The sequence below is a fragment of the Phalangium opilio genome, unplaced genomic scaffold (assembly GCF_054372755.1).
Source record: "Phalangium opilio isolate 3A_F unplaced genomic scaffold, DU_Popi_V2 ptg000042l_1, whole genome shotgun sequence".
NCBI lineage: Eukaryota > Metazoa > Arthropoda > Arachnida > Opiliones > Phalangiidae > Phalangium > Phalangium opilio.
In genome coordinates this window covers 6,247,009-6,267,626 of record NW_028324166.1, presented here as the reverse complement: position 1 = coordinate 6,267,626, position 20,618 = coordinate 6,247,009, and the positions used below count along the sequence as shown (strand labels likewise).

Here is a 20,618-nt window from a genome sequence, read left to right as displayed (position 1 = left end):
AGATCAATGAATTTATACATTGTTATCTGTGAGAGCTGGACCATCTTAATAAACTTTTCTACATTTCAGGTAAATATCTGAACGATGAAATCTGACTGTTTAAAAGTCAGCGATAACTTTTCAAGGGAAATAATGACGAACAAAACCGTATAGATTCTTTCATTTAATAAGATTTTACATTTCTAATTATTTAAATTCAGATTACGCTTAAGTTCAAAAGGAGAACGAGAGCGTTAATAACATTATTACGGGATCGACTATTTGTTGCTTGTTCATGGCCAGTTAGTCCTTCGTTGCTAAGTGAACTTTGATTAATGTCACTCATTTTCGAAGCTTTTCATGATATAAATCTCGTGACATCGGCTTAGCTTTGATAGTGGTTTGAAATTGTGCTGATATGATGGTCTAGCCAAGTGCCGCGCTGATTTTTCGAGGCGATATAGAAACACTAATTGCAGTCGCAACTAAAATTCCCTTACATTTTATGACATTTCTGTGGAGGCCGAATTACATCTATTAAATATTGCAGTAGTTGAAAATCATCAGTATTGCAGAGAATTTTTCAAAAAAGATTTTGTACGAGACGGATATGATTTTGTATGCACTATTCATTTTGTTATGTTTTAAGTACTTTTGAAGGAGTGATGTCGGTCTAAAGGAATGACACCGATAAGCTAAGGAGCTCGCGTATTAAATTTTAACATGTCAACGTATATTTTGAGAACGAGCGTGATAATGGACGCGGAGAAGCCCAAGAGACAAACGCGAAAAATGACCATGAAAGCGGAAACATTAATGACGACGAATGGATCAGGGATTTCCGTTTTCTGACAGGGATGCAATTCGCTCTTCAAAGACGGGTTCAGATCCTCGAAACAATCGCCCTCGGTCAGTTGTCGCAGTCTGAAAATTATAGTGAAATTAGTTCCACCATAAACCTAGAACTTTTTATAATACAATTAACCTTTTGTTGACGGTCTTGATCAGAGTTTGCGAAATGTTTTGCTTGAAATACAGCACCGAGTAGGTTATCATTAATGGCTGACTTAGTTTCATTTTGCAGCTTCCTGTTTTAGCGTGCCGGGTCTTGATAATATTCCAATGAAGCAAATCCGTAGAAATGATAAATTTTTCTCGATTTTCAACTCCTAAATGAATGTTGTCGTTCTCAGTTAAAGTGCCAAATGTCTGGTAACACGAATCTCCGGTCTCATCTGCTCGCTTCATTACTTCCGCATACGCTGTGTTAATCAATGCATTTTTCTAAATCGAAAATAAAACAAATTAAAAAACGTTTCTTTAAACCCAAGACGAGAACCACGAAGGACTTCTAGTTACAGAATAATTAAGTGATGTATAATTCTTATATTAGCCTAACCTGAATGAAATTGGTATGTGCCGAGTTTTTTCCCAGCAAAGGCTTCGCATTAGGAAAGTGGAATACATCGTCGATGGTGTTGAAGGGAAGCGCTTCCGATTTACTCGAAAACTGTGACGTCATTTCCGAGGATACGAAAACCAATAAAACGAAAGACGCCAGACTCCACGAGACAGAAAGAAAACGAGCAACTCCGTTGCAATTCAAACTTTGAGGAACTGAAATTAAATTCAGTTGTTTAGTGAGTATAGCGTTGCTCTAGAAGTTCTTACTCGTTCCCAGAAGGCATTGCAACAAAAACATGAAGGGAAGTTCGGATTTCACTCTGCCATATTTAGAGTTTAATTTCCCCGCCATGTAAATCAGCAAAGCAACTCCAAAGAGCAGAAGAACTATCTAAATATATTGAATATCAACACTTTTAGAATAACATAGGTCAACCGATTCAAGATGTTTAACATTATAAACCAAAACGAAGGATATTTTTGCAGAGAATATTCAGTTTAATCTAAAATATATTCTGTAGCTATGAAGACTGATAATCTTTACGAAAGTGAAACTTGACGTCTTTGATTCAAATAATTATAAGCAAAAGTGGATGAGAGGAAAAGTATGAAAATGGCCAAAAGTCGCGAGTCATCAGAGTTTCGCCGTAGTTGACCGTTTTATTGGCGTAGCTATACTGGGACTTTTCACTCCCTTAAAATAGGTCTTGTGTTAATTCGCGGTTACGCGGTTACCGTCGTCTGCTATTGTGTAATCTCGGTAATTTAGCTATAGCGCGAGCAGCTTGCGTCGTGATGCGCGTGATCGAGTGGGTTATGGTTAAACCAAGGAGCATAAATGTCTGAACTACTTTCAATCGCGAGTTTGCAAGTCCATCAGTCACTAGTAAACTAAATAGTTATTGGCGAAACTTTGATGTCCGCGTTTTTTAACACAGGCTCTATGGCCATTGTCATACTTTCCCTCTCATCCACATTTGTTATAAGTAAATTGAGAAAAACAAGTTACCCATTTATCGACAACAGAGAAGATATTATTTTCATTTGATGGATTTGTTCCGAACAATATTTGGGTTCTCGAACACAAAAAAGGGTGCGAAGTAGGAAAGGAATTGAAACGATCCGTGGTTAATGCCAAAGGTAATAGTGAAAAATCTCCCTCCTGCGTATAGAAAACATTCAAGAATTAACACGTATTACTATAAGAATATGACAAAACTGGGACTCTAAATTAATCCTCCCATCTTACGTGACACGTAATCTCCATATAAGACTCATAGCTACTTATTTTCGAATCAACTTGGCCCGAATTATTTTCGTTAAAATTTATTAATAAATGACAAAGTGTACCTTGTACCAGCAGTTCCCAGAAGACAGTTCCCGAAACCGTAAATCACAAAAAAAACCGCGTTACCCAAAACTGCTGTTTTAGAAATAGCAGCTGCTGTTTTGGAAAATAGTAATGCTTAACCCAACAGTTTACCTTACCTATTTAGTACAACTAGATAATTATACGCTAACCTAGCTTGACATAATACTATTGGGTTTCAAATAATAAAACCTAACCTAATACTCTTGGGATTTAAATCACGAAACGTAACCTTACCTATAAAATAATATAGGGGTTCAAATAAACTAGCCAAACCGAGCGTAACATAAAGACTACTTTGGTAGAAATAAGCAAATTTAACCTGCCATATTTAACCTGACCTGACCTGACTTATAGTACTATTTGAATTCAAATAACAAAATTTGCACCATCAAAAGGGCTATCGTTTTTCACACCACGGTTGTACTACTCTTTAGAAAACTGCTGCAACGGTACACAGCGTTTACGAGAACAGCTAAACTGCCGTAACGGTAAACTGCGTTTTTGGAAAACCATTAGGGAACCGCGGTTATGGGATCCACTCATACGGGAACCGCTTATATGAGAGCTTCCCCATTTTATCAGCGGTATAGCCTAACCATGATATTTCGTTACAAAGTACGCGTGGATTGTAGAAGACTCTAAAGCGTTGTTAACATTCTTAATATCGAGAAAAAATTCTTGGCTCAGAATATATTTGGAATTATATTCTAAACTAGCTGTTACCAGCAGCGTCGCTCGCGTGTAATAAGAACTTCCATCAAAATGATATAAAGAATGGGTAGATTTTACTGATGACTAATATTTTTGTAGCACCCTAGGAGCGAAGGCACTCGGCATTGCCCGTCAGACCGTCGGGACATTTTTTATTACTTTCCATGCAGACATTATTCCGTTATGAAGGGTTTTTAAGTTTTTGGCCGCCACTTAAAAAGATAGCAACAAATCGAACCCAAAAGACCTTTCAGCCCGTCTATAGGTTAAAGGAAACCAGTGTAATAAATATTTGTGAAATCGGTTGCATAGAGAAGTTTTTTTACATTTCTGGTCGCCATTTTTTAAGATGGCGGCGGATTGGAAAAATCTTTCTTGGTACGCGCCTACTACTTATGAGTAACGTTCCTGCGAATGTTCAGCCTTCTAGGGCAAGCGGTTTGGGCTGGGCGTTGATAATCAGTCAGTCTATCAGTCAGTTAGTCAGGACTTTGATTTATATAGATATAGATTACATTTCTCTGGAGCATTCCTAGCATTCCATTCCACGAATTATTAACTTGAACTCCCGTAACGTTCTCAGCATTCGGGATAAGAGTGACGCTGAAAAACATATTCATGATTGCGGTTATTAAGAAAAGCTAGGGATAGATAGACTTTTTTAAGACGGAATGGGTAAAGGTTTATTCGGGTGCGCGTCCAAGTCCACGACCCCCTTACACGTGACAGAGGGATATAAAAGAAGAGGCGGGTCTTATTTTCGTTATGGCGTTGTATGTATATCCGGGTCAAATAAACGTCGTCTGCCCCTTCGTCTGCCAAGTTGGAATGGGCTCAGATTGTAATTTTTTGAAATAACATTGTTTAAAAATGGAAGTTACGCTTGCAAGTGAAAAAAAACGGGGAAAACCCAAGAAAATTAAAAGTGAGTTAGAATTGAGTAAAAGTCTTCATAGATATTACAGCACGAACACGTTTTAACCAAACACTAAGCTCACAAAACTCCTGCCCATTCACTAAGCCTTGATTAACTTCATGAAATTCGTTTACAAAATCATGAGGATAGTAGACATGCTTGGCTTAAGAAAGAACTAGCGATCACTTTTCACCCTTACAGATGTACTCCAAATCCAAAACACCGGCACCAAATTCACTAACTACCTTCTTAATTGCTATTAAAAACAATTCCCGAATAATACCGGACCCTCGCATTTAGACGGCTCCATTTTGAGCCCCTGTGAAGACGCTTATCTGTACAACCATAGCCCACTCGATCCGCACTCCCGCTATAGCGCGAGCAGCTTGCGTCGTGACGCGTGTGATCGAGTGGGCTATGGTACAACGCAAGAGGTAAACAGGAATTACGTATTTTTGGCCCTCCTTGTCAGCAACGTCACCAATACGTAGTTTTAATGAGCCAATAAGATAATTTAATTTTTTGGTTACGTGTTGAAGGAAGGGGCTATATACTCGTCTATGAGTCGGACTGAAGTAAAGGCCAAACATTGTTTATTCCGTCTTAAAAAAGTCTATCTATCCCTGGAAAAACATAAAAGCAGAGCATTAACGTTACGCTTAATTACTTGATATTGTCAAATATTTGTAGAACATGGAGAAATTCGATCATACAGCCGGAAAGCGGTTCTTGGTCATTCAAAATAACATATGGCGAAAACTAATTAAAAAATTCACGCATTCAAGTGATTCATGATTAGCTGATGTGTATGAACGACAAGGCTGAACATATCTATGGAATTATCTTAGTTCAATGAATTCGTTTCCATTGGACTTGTAACATTATCTTTGAACAGTATAGCAAATCATGAAATGGTTTAAACTTACTTCAAAGAAGGGAGCTCTATAGTATTTTGCTCTTTCGACGTTCATTATTTTTACTTCTTAATTTCTTATTGTTGTCGGCGCAGTCTTGTTGGGGAACCAACCGCAAAAGAATTAAATGTTTTAGATCAAGAACGTGGCGCCGTACATGAAGTACTAAGGGTAAAGCGACGTAAATCAGAGTATGTAATTAAGACTATGAAAACTTAATTGTTCTTAATAAAAGATGAGGCTTTCATTTAAGAGCATTTTGAAATATAACAAACGTATAGTTATTTTTGTGAGGGTAGGGACAAAGTGGGTAAGCTGGTAGAATTTGCCACGTGATTTCAATGGACATTTTCCAGTTTTTCGTCAAAATCTGTGATTAATTTTATGGAAACGAAAACCACCCCTAGCAACTTTATTCTTCATATAAACTGAGTGAGGGATCTCTTTGGCATTTTATGTAAGGGAGCTACTAATAAGAACAATGTTCACATTAACTATATAACAAAACGAGGCTGTATAGTACTGGGCTGGCAAGTGAAAAGTCCGCTGTTCGATTCTCCGTGGAGGAAGAAAAGTAAAAAAAAATTTCTTCCCTGTATTAAGTTTAAAACTCCACCTGTAAACTGTAACGTTAACTAAAAAGAAAAATAATTTCTCTCGACGTTCAAAAATGACGAACGAAAAATTTGGTACTGCCAAAGGCAGGACTGTGACACTACTACTACTACTACTACTACTACTACTACTACTACTACTACTACTACAACAGGGCAGGTCAAACTAAGAGCCACATCGTAGATGTACCTCATACGATGTGGCTAAAAAGCAAAATGCAAAATATGGCTACTAAGCTTCATTTAGAACTATGTCTAGACACTAAAAACTCCCCCTAATCTATAATTTTTTCCATTAAACAAATTTTTGAGTATGGTTAAATTATCTATTGTAAAACGAACTCAAACAATATTTCTGAATAAGATGCTCTACATACAATTGATTGCCAAACTAATCACTAAAAGAAGAAAATACTCTGATAGAGCTAAGGAAACATCGAATATTACAACACCAAGAAGATGTCGTTTGTCTGAAGTATATCATTGAAAATAAACGGGTAACACTACGTTCTTGACTGGCTTCCAAAACCAGAAACCAAGAAAATAACTTTTAAATGGAATTAAATTTCAAGTGGCATCAAAGCCTGGAACAACTTAATAATTTCGGTAAAAATAATATCTCTCCTAGATTATTTATAAACCGCTCTACATTATGGCTACATTTGACGGTTTGGAAATTGAACGTTTCACTCGGCTTCATTGAGTTTACTCTTTTGCCTTAGAGAAACTAAGTCTGCTGTGCACCAAAAATATGATTATAAGGGTGCCACCGTGCCAGTGTTTTATATTTACTCCAATTCGTGTGCCAGATATTAGATGTTAAGAATTGGGACACCCATGCCCATGATCGTTCATTAAGAATACGGGAGTCATATTTTCTTAATAACAGAAAGAAGGGATTTGATCTGATATGTGTATTTTCCCTAATAGTGGCTTAACTCAAAATACTTAAGTCTTTCAAACCTACATGTACGGTTCCATTTACTTCACCAAGAAAAATTAAGGCGAAAACATTTTCGCAGTATGATGCAAATAAGTATTTTGTTCATTCGCGTGTGTATTAAGTTAAAACACTGTTAACTCGGCTCTACTTTGTCTCATATTAGAGCTCTTCCAATTGACTATAACATCCGGCGATATCTGGTAACGAAGATAAAGTTTTATGTTTTCAATTGAAGTACAGAGAGGGCAACAGTAGATTATAAATTTGAAGCAGTTTAAATAAATTTTCCAAATCATTTAAAAGATCGTGAAAGGGCTTGTGATTGGCGTAAGCAAAAACGAACATTGTTTGGTGAGGGGCAAAAATTTAAAATTTAAATGCAAAAAAACATACTTCACCAAATTTAGCTGTGTAGAATTTTCCTGTTTAAACCCTCATTATATTTTATTTCTTCCTTACTTTCTACTCGTGGACGTGTTAAATAACGCAGTAGGTGCCGTGTTAAAGACAAAGAGTTCAAATGCGTTAAGATGTGGCTATTTGGGTCCTCTTTCTCGATACATTAAAGACAGAATTTCATTTTGATTTGAGTTGAATTTGGTTAGTTGTGAGCGGTCCTAACAGATTGGCTAGACTGAAATGGAATTAATAAAACTATTCTAATTTTAGGACTTATTTTCTCAGTTTTTGCTGCGCATTTTTGAGTTTCCGCATTCGAGCGTTACTTTTATTAAATTTGCCGCATGAGTGAATCCTTGTGCGTGATGGAAACTTTTCTAAAGTTTTCAAAAAATTATTATGCTAACAATTGATTTAGTTTTAACTCTTATTTTCGTGAAATTCACCCTTTTTAGCCACATCGTATGATGTACATCTACGATGAGGCTCTTAGTTTGGTTTGCCCTGTTGTAGTTGTAGTAGGCGTGTCACAGTACCGCCTTTGGCAGTATGAAATTTTTCGTTCGTCATTGAAGGGAAAGTGAAAGGGACAGAATTGTGGTGAGGTGATATTTTTCGTTCGTCTACTTAGCCCTCTTCTCGACTCGGAGAGGTTTATTTAGATTTCCCAACTTGTTTTTGCTCGCTTCTAAAATTACTCGATGATTTAAACAGAACTTTAATTTCTAGGTCAACGTGACGTGTCCATCCCAGAAAGTTGAATACTTGCGAATGGGGTTATCAGAGACAAGTTGGTCACGGGAAACGTCGGTGACAAAAAGAAGTTGAAGACAATGCGCTTTTAGATTTTTTGCCGTTTCCAACAATTTCTCGCCAATCAGAGCTCATGGAGAAAGTCTACCTGATGTAAGACTAAAGAAAAAAAGGCTATACTGTCACTTTCAACACGTCACCTTCTTTTCAGGCCAGAATTATGCATTGAAAACGACCTCACATCTTACCTGAAAACACTCCCATACTTGACACTAAGATTATGTCATGAGTTAATCATATGATTCACTCATGATTATGTAAATAAAGATGTCGGTCTGGATCAAAAAATGGAAAATGGCCAACTAATGGCACGCTTAAGGACCCGGGTGGTAGTTTGACTTTGTACCGAATTTTAAACAGCAATTTCTTTAACACTAATATAAAACAAATAGTGAACATTTGGATTAGGTAGGGAGTTGTATCCATTTTTTGTCCAAACGTTAAAATGATTTTGGAAAAAGACCGAATATATCAGGGCCTCAATTTGTCATCTTACATGGCCTTGGCAGTCGTCAAATGTTTTCTTTTTTTTAACTTCAAGGCTCAAGGCTCCTTACAAGAGTTAATCAAGAATTGAAGATTTAAACTCGAATACGCTGTGGTACATTGAGGTTGAGTCGGACGATATCATTGAAGCGGTTCAACTACTGAGCCTACCCTTAAAATAATTAGTCTTACTGCACTGATTAGAACTAGGCCCACATCACATTTGCAGTACTTGATCGCTCCATTGTGTAAGAGAACTATAGAGAAACTAAAACATATGTAGTCATTTGAGATAGGCAGTATTAGTTCATAGTCAACGGGAGTAGACTATAGGAACGATCTTCTTGTGTCTAGCGAGGATGAGGGTTAGCTTTTCTCGGCCCTCTAGAATTACAGTAGTTAATTTCTGTTCTACTCTACTAACGTTAACGCTCTGCTTAGTTGAAGTCCTAACAAAAATCATTTATGGTTCTTCATGCCACCTCGATGAGTCTCCTTCAAACAATTTAAGAATTAGTATTACATACTCCACTTCCGCATTTAAGACAGGCATTGTATACAAATATTATCATAGAATTAACAAACCATTTATATTTAATATAACGTTTTTGGTATTTATTAGTGTAAAAACCGTGTCTGACAAAGAAATGAGATCTGTCTTAGTTTAATTATTTCAACCCTTTAAACCCGGTTTTTGGCGTAATCGGGTACATATTTAGGAATTGGAATGAATGTAACGGGCGCAGGATGAACGAGTGAAAAATTCTCAATACTCCGAGGCTTGATTTACTCTTGTTCTTATCGTTGATTCAATGATATATAACACATAAGAGCCTTCTTCTAGGGAGAAAAAAAAACACTCGACACTAATTCTTTTTTATTTCAATTTCATTTATTCAACCAAAGAAGGAGTATGACATTGGATTGGAAATATACAACCTGTACAAATAGATTCTTATGAAACTCGAAAAAAATTAAACTTTTATTTTATTTTGGTCAGCCAGAAAATTAAGTCATTTGTTTAATCATAAGTTTATAAGATATGTTCCATAAGTGTGTCAGTCGTTAATGAGAGCTTGTCATGAAGTGACGTAGGTGAACGTCATAGATTCTTGTAAAGCGACGCGTAGTGAGGCCTTGTCAAAGGCTTAGTACAGACTAAAGAGGAGGATGGACTGCAAAACCGAGTGTAGTCAATTCTCACGTCGTTCTTGAACTAGCTCTCATTAAGCCTCTAACATTACGAAGTATGGGTAGTGACATACTTATGGAACATATCTTATAAACTTATGGTTTAATACATCAATGTATTGGTAATGCATGAAATTAGGGGATTATGTCAGTACTGCGAATTAAAATCTAATCAGCATTTCTCTGTTTATGAAGCACGTTTAAATTATGCCCTTCTTTTAAATGATTACATGTTCTTATATTGAGAGCAGCGAAGCGTTTACCTTAACTCAAACCTTATAGTCGGGTTTTCTATTGTATTAATGACAGACTTGCGAAGTGAAGTATCCAAACCTCCCGGTGGTGGTAAAATCTTGAATCTTTGAAGAACAGCAGAAAAATATAGAAAGACGTTAACTTTTCCCAATGTTTCACCTGGACAACTACGCTTGCCTGTTAATAATAAATTTCCAGATTTATTAAAATAAAATTAAAAAATAAAATAAATAACGAAAAATTAATAAGTATGACAGTTTTCAGTGCTGTAAACTAAATTTGTTAAGGTTTCTTCAATTTGTTAAGGTATGAGGTTTACCATAGTGAAGTATTTCCTATAGTTTTCGAACTTGTGACACATCATTTGGTAGATTAGATATATTAGACACCAAGAATACATACAGCCAATAGGAACTATTGTGCCTCAATACCTCCCATGTTTATTTCTATGCTTGAGTGCTATCCGTCACTATGATTCAGACGTTTTCTAACTGTATTTTAATTTCTTAGTAGAAACGTGAGGTCGACCGCGCGCAAGGTTCAATGCACAGCGAGATAAATTATTCCGGAGCCTCCGAGATACCTAGGCCAGTGCGTGTCGATTTTTATGTAGGAAAATATCCAGTTTCATAGGGGAAATATTTTCCATCAATATGTGTACTAGATGGTGCTCTTATTACAATTGCAAAGAAGGTCTTTCATAAATTGTCGCTGATATTTTAGGGGCCAATTATAAAAATTTTATGAAAGAGAATCGTTTCACCCTTAAATTAACGTAATTGTTTTAGGGGCTAACTCCCCTCCATTCATTAATGGCGTTTCTTACAGTCTGCCTCAATTTGAAAGGTCAAACTAAGCATGCAGAATGTGTCATAAAACATTGTGTAGACAACACATAGTTACGTTAAATCAGAAGTAGGATGAGACTAGAAGTAAAGAGCTCTAGCATGGGTTATAGATCCTGGCACTAGTGAACAAATTTGAAGATTTTATGCCGCTTCCATCGCGCCTACACTAGAGAGAAAAGAATTGGTCGAGATCCAAAACATTTCCTACACCCTCCCCCTCAACCTAAAGCCGCGGAACACGGACGCGGGTCCTTGAATCTAGTTCGGCCGTCTACCACTGCGAGCGTCTCACGTTTTGGAGGGAAAATTCAGAAAGCGCTACCAGAGGGCCAAAACGCTGGTGTGTTATCAAGAATATTCACTTTCGCCAAGTGAAGAATTTGGTTACCTTAATACTTCTAGTCCCTTATCCTACTTCTGGTTAAATCAAGGAAATAGTCACACAATGTCATGCAAGACAAACCAGTCTTCAATAATTTTCAATCTAAGAACGTTATTGAATCATCAATCAAGCAGACGTTAAATGGGTGGAAGTGCACATTTGTGACTTTTCCCTTTTTTATAACCAATTTTTGGTCATAAAAACTTATATTTCACTTTCTTTACCTATTGAGAAGGTCAGGACTCGTTCAGATTTCTTAATATCAATTTTTTTGCCGTCTTCCGTGAGAAATCTTTCGGGCCTGAACTTTTCGGGATCTCCCCAGAATTTCTTGTCGTGATGAACTGAATGAAACAAGAAAAGAACGGCAGTTTCTTTGGGGACGTCGAACTTTCCTATTTTCGTGTCTTCAGTGGTCCTGAAAATGCCAATTTATAATATTCGGTCAGTTGTGAGAAACCCTTAAAGCCGCCAGGATAAATAAAAGATCTGTTGGTGCGCAAACTGCACATCATGGACCACGACACCGTATCACGGCGAATCTTAGCCTAGTAAGTAAACCTCGGATATACTCATTTTTTCGTCGAATGGTATTCAATAAGATATTTAAAAATTTCGCTACTCCTTAAGAGTTGTAGTTCTTCAGTTGCATTGAACCAGAGAGAATTTGTAATAGGGAGTGAAAGCTCTTGCCCTTGACAGTGCTAAATACAATGTAGCTCAAACAAGTAGGCTGCGACGCTAAAACTGGCCAGGTAAATTTCCGGTCACATGACACTCCTTTAATTTTAAAGTTTGCTCTCAATCACTGTTGGTTGTACAATTACCCAATAAGGGTTCGCGATTTCGAGGGCGACTGGCACCATTTGGAGTTATTTTAAGTCAGATGTTTCCCTTTCCCTGAAAAGGTAGCGTCCATCTCCCCTAGACCCTCTCGCAACATTCTAGACCCACCCTAGAGGGAGGGGCCACAAAAAATAGTACCGGAAATAGACATGGCCAGTTTTGTTGATCATGTGATTTTTGAGCCACATAATATTCCTCAGTTCCCACTCCCTATTATAAATTCTCTTTGATTGAACTAAAGTCTGTTATTCTTTAAAAATACATCTGTTTCTTCGTCGGTATCGAACATATTACACGTTTATGTATAGTTATGTTTCTTATAATTCTCACCATCTTGGATCATTTACACCAAAGATGTTATTCCATCGCCATATTTCCAGGAGAACAGCTTGGGTGTACGGCATGTCGTGGCGATCACTCCATTGGGGCAATTTTTCAGTACCAACAACTTCAACTATTTCTTTGTAAACTTTATCTTGAACCTCGGGATGCGAAGCCATATTCATATAAGAAAATTCGAGGGAAATCTTTATCGTTTCAGCTCCGATGAATATCAGAATTCCAGCGTTACCAAGAAGGGTCTCCTCTTTAATAACGGTTAGCATGTTAAAATAAAATGTTTCTCGCGCTTTAAACGAGACTTGCTTACTGGTGAAGGTTCGGAGTTCTTTGCGCCGTATTTCTCCAAGGTAATAATCGATGAAGTCCCGTTTTTCATTTTCATCATATGTCTCCTCATGATTTTTTATGACTTTGCTGAAGAAAAATTAAATGTGTTTGTATATTACATACAGGGTGTTTCTGGAAAGTCTGGCACAAATTAACAGATATGTTCCTTGGGTCAAAAGGAGTCCGAAAAGTCCTATGACGTTTTGGGGTAAAGCGCTCCGTTGCGACGTTATGGGCTCTCAAAAGTAGGCCGAACAACAAGTAGATTTTGCAAGATTATAGCACAAGTATTGTGGTTTTGACCCAATTGTTTTCGATTATTGAGCATAAGGCAATGATCGAAATAAGTTCAAAGCTAGTGGAAGACCGTGAACGTGTTAAACGGCCAAAAGCGTTAATCGCTTTGTTTTTATTAATGATTGTAATTAAAGGTAAGGAAAGTAGCTCAGATATCGGTTACTTGTTTGTTCAGATGTACTGGTAATTGACCAGTCTTTTATTCTTTATTTCAATTAGACACATTACTTTTACAATAATTCGAATAAACCCCTTAAATTTAACAATAATTTGAATCGAACCCATTACATTTACAATAATTCGAATCGAAACCCATTACTTTTACAATAAAATCGAATCGAACCCCATTACTTTTACAATAATTCGAATCGAACCCCATTACTTTTACAATAATTCGAATCGAACCCCATTACTTTTACAATAATTCGAATCGAACCCCTTTACTTTTGCAATAATTCGAATGAGACCCAATTACATTGTTCTACAAAAATTGTTGAAAATGGGCACCATCAACGTTTAATCAAACTTGCGCGCGTCGTTTGAAAGATTCACGAGCACGTTCGAAGATTCCTGGCGTGTTACGGATGCTATCACATCCATCAATTATCCTTTGTCGTAAATCTTCGACATCGCGAACTTCACTTCAGTATACCAAAGAAAAAAATCGCATGGGTTGAGATCGGGAGATCTTGCTGGCCACGCAACAGTTTCGCCTCGACCTATCCACCTCCGTTAAAAACAAATTATGCTGTGTTGGTCTAAACATTAGGGTAGTTTTCAACGTCAGAAGTTGTAGGTTTTTTACAGACGGCTTAAATGTGTGTACCTTAACGTGCTTCATGGCGTGCGTGCACATTTGGAAGCTTATCTGGAACTAATCATGGTCTACTTCACGAATGCAAAGTACTCAGATATCCATTTTATGTATGGACTGGCTCGGGGAAATGTGGTGGAAGCTCGGCGCTTGTACCAGGAGCACTTTCTTCAACGACAAATTCCCAATCAACAAACATTTACGGCAGCCGACAGACGCTTGAGAGAAACCGGGAAACTTCATCCGACCATTTTAGTCTTCAAGTTAGAGCATATCTTGATGTCGCGTTTCCCCGGAGGTGGATAGGTCGAGGCGGAACTGTTGCGTGGCCAGCAAGATCTCCCGATCTCAACCCATGCGATTTTTTTCTTTGGGGCCATCTCAAGGACTTAGTATACCGAAGTGAAGTTCGCGATGTCGAAGATTTACGACAAAGGATAATTGATGGATGTGATAGCATCCGTAACACACCAGGAATCTTCGAACGTGTTCGTGAATCTTTCAAACGACGCGCGCAAGTTTGCTTAAACGTTGATAATGCCCATATTGAACAATTTTTGTAGAACAATGTAATTGGGTTTCATTCGAATTGTAAAAGTAATGATGTTCGATTCGAATTATTGTAAAAGTAATGATGTTCGATTCGAATTATTGTAAAAGTAATGATGTTCGATTCGAATTATTGTAAAACTAATGGGATTCGATTCGAATTATTGTAAATGTAATGGGTTCGATTCAAACTATGGTAAAATTTAAGGGGTTCATTCGAATTATTGTAAAAGTAATGTGTCTAATTGAAATAAAGAATAAAAGACTGGTCAGTTACCAGTACATCTGAACAAACAAGTAACCGATATCTGAGCTACTTTCCTTACCTTTAATTACAATCATTAATAAAAACAAAGGGATTAACGCTTTTGGCCGTTTAACACGTTCACGGTCTTCCACTAGCTTTGAACTTATTTCGATCATTGCCTTATGCTCAATAATTGAAAACAATTGGGTCAAAACCACAATACTTGTGCTATAATCCTGCAAAATCTCTTTGTTTTTCGGCCTACTTTTGAGAGCCCATAACGTCGCAACGGAGCGCTTTACCCCAAAACGTCATAGGACCTTTCGGACTCCTTTTGACCCAAGGAACATATCTGTTAATTTGTGCCAGACTTTCCAGAAACACCCTGTATATACCCGAGAGGTATTACAGTGGGCCTTTCAGTCTGTTTGTGTGTCCGTTATTTCGTTAGTTCAGCAATTTTGCAGTTTAGCAAAAAGGATTAATTTATCGTTAGAAAAGGCCTTTTAGTTCACTCGACCCAACTATAGTCTACCCAAGGTGTGTCATCTAATTGCGCTCGAAAAGATCTAAGGATGCAGTTTTACTATGAATCTGTTCTAATGGAAACTATCATCTACCAGAGAGAATTTATAATAGGGAGTGGAAACTGAGGAATATTATGTAGCTCAAAAATCACTTGATCAACAAAACTGGCCAGGTCTATTTCCGGTACTATTTTTGTGGCCCCTCCCTCTGGGGTGGGTCTAGAATGTTGCGCGAGGGTCTAGTTGAGATGGACACAACCTTTTTAGGGAAAGGGAAACATCTGACTTAAAATAACTCCAAATGGCGCCAGTCGCACTCGAAATCGCGAACCCTTTTTGGGTAATTGTACAACCAACAGTGATTGAGGGCAAACTTTAAAATTAAAGGAGAGTCATGTGACCGGAAATTTACCTGGCCAGCCTACCTGTTTGAGCTACATTGTATTTAGCACTGTCAAGGGCATGAGCTTCCACTCCCTATTATAAATTCTCTCTGCATCTACAGGGATTTGCCCACAACGTTCAATTGGAATTGTAAATAGAAAAAGTTTTTATAATATTTTATGAGCATGAAAAGATTATCTTACGTTAAATGTTTCTCCAAATCGTGAATGATAGCCAAGCTAGTCTTAATTGTACTGGACGTCAGATTAAGTATCGTTCTAAGAAATGGGTAGTAAAACTGTTTGGCTCGTTCACCAAAGAGATCCATCCCTTTCGTCTGAAAACTGTCTACAGCCTTCTTTATATTTTCATCAGAATTATACTCTTTGTCCATCATCATGGCAAAAATAATATTGTTCGTCACTGGCACAAGAGCATCCCGGATGTTTACGGTTTCGCCGACAGAATTCTTCAGAGATTCCAAGAAATTCGTAACTTGGGTCGAGGATAAGAGTTCTCCTGAACTTTTACCCATGCCCAATTCACGCAAGGACGCTAACATGAACCGGCGCTGTTCTTTCCAATCGCTCCCAGACATTTCACCAAAATCTGGAAATTAATATAGAACCAGGGATAGATTTAATTTTAAAAGTAGGAATGAAGAACAGAGTAATCTGTCCCGGACCCTTTTCCTCGGGAATGGGGAGGGGGAGTGATTTGAAAGAAGAGGCGGGTCATGGCGATAGTGGTAAAAAAGAATTGCGTATTTTTCGCCGTCTCCGTCAGCAACGTCATCAAAACGTAGATTAAGTGAGCCAATAAGATAAACTTTTCGTTACATGTTGGAGGGAGCGGCTCTATACTCGGCTATAGTCGGACTGAAGTAAATACTAACCGTTCTCCATTCCGACTCGTAAAATTAAATCTGTCCCTAATAGATAGTATATGTCAAGTCAGGAATACATAGATTTAGTACTTGGAATCTTTAAGAGGCCATAGACCCCACACAAATATCTGATTGACTGTGAGGGGAAGCGCCAAAAACTTTTAAACCACCTGCTCCTCCTTCCTCGTGTCTCATTGGTTATGCTAATGTGTGGGACTGTGGGACAGATCGAGATCATGACCTTTTAAGCTGTCGTCTGTATCAGTTTCGGCTCCGAAATGATCGGAAAGTGCGAGAACTTGGAACAGTTTGACGTTAACGACGTTTATGAGGTGGAAATTTCTCTAACTGTAACTAAATTCGACGATTTAGAAGTTAGTGTAGCTCGAAATTAGGTATTGAAAACGAATGCTATAATAATTTCGAGAAAAGATGACGTTACCTCCCCTTAAACCCTAAGCCTTTGCATATGGATACTGATGTTTTGTTTTTGTATAACTTTGGTGAAGAGTGGAAGGAATTAAATTTTTAATAGTAATATCGAGTTTTTAACGGAAAGCAAGTCTCGCCTTATTTTTAGAAACGTAATCCTTGGTCTACTTGTTCAGACGACGTATCATGTTTACATTCGGGTTCACCGCGCATAGGTCGCGGGAGTCGCGGCCCAGGTCGCAAAATACGTCAAATAAATTATGCATGACGTCAACGGTGACGGTTCTTACACCCTCTCCCCTTTCAGTCAGACACCCAGGCCCATAAAATGGCCTCTTAAGGATTCCAAGTAGTAAATCTATGTATTCCTGGTCAAGTATATTGAGCGGTACTACGCTTTCCGAGAAAAAGGAGAAAAAAGAGACACATCATTTTGATCTAATTGTTACCTAAACGATTACTAGTATAAATTCCACATTTCAACGCTATAGGCCTATAGTTACATTAAAAGGTTGTCAGCTAAATGTATTTTATAAGACTCTTCACGCTTATGCAGTATGCACCTTACCATAATAAACAATTTCCTCATTAAGTTAAAAGTGTAGGTTGAAAAAACTATTAGTGGAGTGATCTGTACTGGATTCTTCTCCTCCCATTTTATTTTTCGATGTAATTTGAATTAATTTATTTTAAAAGGAAAATTAGTATGCATTGAAGTAAGTGTTTAATTAACTTAATTGTAAAATAGGGCACTAGTCTCTTTCTAAGATAATATCTGACGACGTTCTCATATATGTATAATTCGTGCTGTTCGATTGCGATTATAGTAGCAAATTTAAAATGGTTGTCATTTTAAAAAACCATATCTGTCTGTTTTAAAAGGCGGCAAAGTGAAAGACCAACAACATGGTTTGTGACAAATAGTGCAGGTTTCTTATCAAAAGCTCATATACTCACGTGGATTATTTCTGTTAAATTCAAAAGCATGCGGGGGTCTTCCAGTAAAAGCATCTTTATTTCCAACATCCTTGAGATTTTCGAAATCAGAAACGACAACTGTCAGTCGTGTTCCCAAGTATAAACTACGTAATATAAGTGACATGATTTAATATAATAATTATTGGATACTGCAATCGACTCAAAGTTAACTAATTAAATCCTGATAATAACTAATTGCACATTAATCAACTTTAACTTAATTTATAAAAACAGATGAAGACTTAATATTAAGTAGAACGGCCTTTGAAGTAAAATTCCTGGTTATGATTTAGTTAACCGTTTATAATATAATGAGTTTTTAAATTTCAAATCGTGTATCCATGTACAAAGAAAAACTCCAACCTCAATTTTTACTTTAAGATACTATATTGTTAAAAGGAATTTAAACCTAAATGTTAGAGATGGACCGATACCGATACTGTTAGCAGTTTAAACCGATACCGATATATCGGTTTAAACTGCTATCGGCCCAACTACAGAGATAGGCTGATAAAACGCCATATCGGTACCGTTACCGATATTTGGCTAAACCGATGTGTCGGTATCGGTTTAAACTGGTATTGACCCATCTCTACAAAATATTGTGGAATCTGCACTATATTTAAGATAAAATTTATTTTAAAACCTCTTTTTTTTCATGGAAAAACTAAAATAGAACTTAAGCCTTAGTCGATGGTCTTTTACGACCAGAAATTAGCATTATACATATTTACAACTTCAAAAAAATTCATTTCGTATTTTTTACGTCTTACCTGAAAACACTCCCATACTTGACACTAAGATTATGCAAATAAAGATGTCGGTCTGGATCAAGAAACGGCAAATGACCAACTAATGGCAGGCTTAAGGGGCCGGGAGGTAGTTTGTACCGAAGTTTAAATAATAATTTCTTCACTGCTAATATCAAACCGATGGTGAACGCTAATATTAGAAAAACCGTCGTATCCATTTTTGTACAACCGTTAAAATGATATTGGAAAGAGGAAAATAATGAGGCTCAATTTTTCAGCTACATTGCCTTGGCAGTCGTCAAATCGTATATGTTTAACGTCAAGGCTCTTTGCAAGAGTAAATAAAGCGATGAAGGTCGAAACTCTAACGCTGGGTAGTTGCACCGTAACGAGGTTCGGAAAGAGTATAACTTCAGGCAGTGTTTTCCACGTTGCATCAAAAATAGAGTTCAAGTAAAATTTTAACCTAATATAGTAGTGAAATAAGTATAAGTTTCGATGGAGTTAGTAGTCCTCTAGTAGGGGTTTAGTCTGTGACCTGGTTTAACACAGATTATAAAATCATATTTTCACCAAGAATTTTGGTCGAATTGGATTGTGTCAATTATAGATGAACATCTCTCAAATATAAAAATAAGACATTACATATCTTTATTTATAATACGACAAAAGATGTATCTCAGCTTCGAACCTTTAGGAAAACACTGGTTAAGGAATTGGAAACCCGCCGCCGTTTCTCGCACTTGTCCTTGTCTTGACACACTCCCGTGGCCTAGAGCTGTAAATTTTTTGTCTTGTGCTAAACAAGAATTACGAATCATCCATTTCTCTACGCTATACTTTTGCTTGCTCTAAACCCTTTATCAGTTTGCTGATCTCGAAACCTTTCGTTCTCAGTGTAAATGAATGTAAAAAGTGTGGATAAACGACAGAAAAATCTTCAAAAACTCCGTGGATTGATTTACTTTTGATCTTATCGATGATTGAATGAAATAAGACATAAGAGCCTTCTTCGAGGGTTAAATAATCACACTCGAGAGCTTTTTTCCTTCAATTTTTTTATTATGCAACCAAAGAGGTAATAAAGTCAGGAGTGGAATTATGCGTAGAGAATCGATATTTCAAATATTATAAGTCAATTTGAAATATTCTCACTCATTTGAATATTATTGAATTTTGGAGAAGGGGTCAGAATTTGATATGTTATAATTCAGTCATTTTAGTGACTAGAATTATAAGAGATACAAAAGTGTAACATATTAACAGCCTACATGATATATCGGAGACAATATTTAGGGTGACAACACAACTACCACTTCTAAATCGGCCCTCCATAATTCCATAACTAATTTATCTCTGGAGTTAGTTTTTATTGCTTTAGTAAATCTTATGAGTTTAATATAATTGCAAAAGACAATCACAAACTAAACAATATTCAATAATAAATTTACATTTAACATCTATCATAAGTGCATAAGATATGTTCCATAAGTTTGTCATGAAGTGACGTAGGTGAAACGACATAGATTCTTGCAAAGCGACGCCTGTTGAAGCGCTGTCAAAGACTTAGTGCAGACTAAATACGAAGATGAACTGCAAAACCGAGTGCAGTCAATTCTCGCGTCGTTCTCAAACTAGCTCTCTGTAAGTCTCTAGTATTACGAAGTATAGGATGTGTCATACTTATGGAACATATCTTAGTAACTTATGCTATAATCTATTTATATTACGTAATACTATTTTTCTTGCTCTGAGAAAGCGCGATTTAGAATGCTTTGTCACTTAACAGTATTTTCCCATCTGCACTAATTTATTTTAAGCATTACCCCTCTCCGTGTTAGAACATCAATTGTCATTGTTGACTCGAGCCCTTCTGCCTACGCATTTCTTTTCTGACGTAGGGAACTTATCCTTTAGATCTTAAGAAATGTTTATTATCGTTGAATAACCCCTTCACTTGACGCCACGCGAGCATCATTGCTTAATTTTTTTTGGGGGGCATTGCAAGGT

The 20,618-nt window shown here is 37.0% G+C and overlaps 2 protein-coding genes across 2 annotated transcripts; both read right to left on the bottom strand.

The window, feature by feature from the left end:
• Positions 1-477: 477 nt before the first annotated feature.
• On the bottom strand, positions 478-2,747 carry LOC149678705 (uncharacterized). The gene is made up of 5 exons (XM_089837199.1): positions 2,393-2,747; positions 1,651-1,774; positions 1,379-1,596; positions 965-1,263; positions 478-903 (listed from the first exon to the last, which is right to left on the bottom strand). The coding sequence occupies exons 2-5, from the start codon at positions 1,733-1,735 to the stop codon at positions 675-677; spliced, it is 831 nt and encodes a 276-aa protein (XP_089693325.1). The 5' UTR covers positions 1,736-1,774; positions 2,393-2,747; the 3' UTR covers positions 478-674.
• Positions 2,748-9,500: 6,753 nt separating this feature from the next.
• LOC149678704 (cytochrome P450 18a1-like) lies at positions 9,501-18,910 on the bottom strand. The gene is made up of 7 exons (XM_089837198.1): positions 18,630-18,910; positions 17,836-17,960; positions 15,764-16,169; positions 12,723-12,829; positions 12,404-12,659; positions 11,452-11,645; positions 9,501-10,174 (listed from the first exon to the last, which is right to left on the bottom strand). The coding sequence occupies exons 1-7, from the start codon at positions 18,824-18,826 to the stop codon at positions 10,002-10,004; spliced, it is 1,458 nt and encodes a 485-aa protein (XP_089693324.1). The 5' UTR covers positions 18,827-18,910; the 3' UTR covers positions 9,501-10,001.
• Between the last annotated feature and the right edge of the window lie 1,708 nt (positions 18,911-20,618).

Excerpts from the sequence above, each read along its gene's own strand:
- LOC149678705 (XM_089837199.1), bottom strand. The coding sequence starts at position 1,735 with ATGGCGGGGAAATTAAACTCTAAATATGGCAGAGTGAAATCCGAACTT. Across the intron at positions 1,597-1,650 it reads GCAATGCCTTCTGGGAACGA|TTCCTCAAAGTTTGAATTGC; the intron begins GTAAGAACTTCT and ends ATTTAATTTCAG. Across the intron at positions 904-964 it reads ATCAAGACCGTCAACAAAAG|ACTGCGACAACTGACCGAGG; the intron begins GTTAATTGTATT and ends TATAATTTTCAG.
- LOC149678704 (XM_089837198.1), bottom strand. The coding sequence starts at position 18,826 with ATGGATACGACGGTTTTTCTAATATTAGCGTTCACCATCGGTTTGATA. Across the intron at positions 12,830-15,763 it reads GATTTGGAGAAACATTTAAC|CAAAGTCATAAAAAATCATG; the intron begins GTAAGATAATCT and ends ATTTTTCTTCAG. Across the intron at positions 11,646-12,403 it reads GGTGTAAATGATCCAAGATG|GACCACTGAAGACACGAAAA; the intron begins GTGAGAATTATA and ends TGGCATTTTCAG.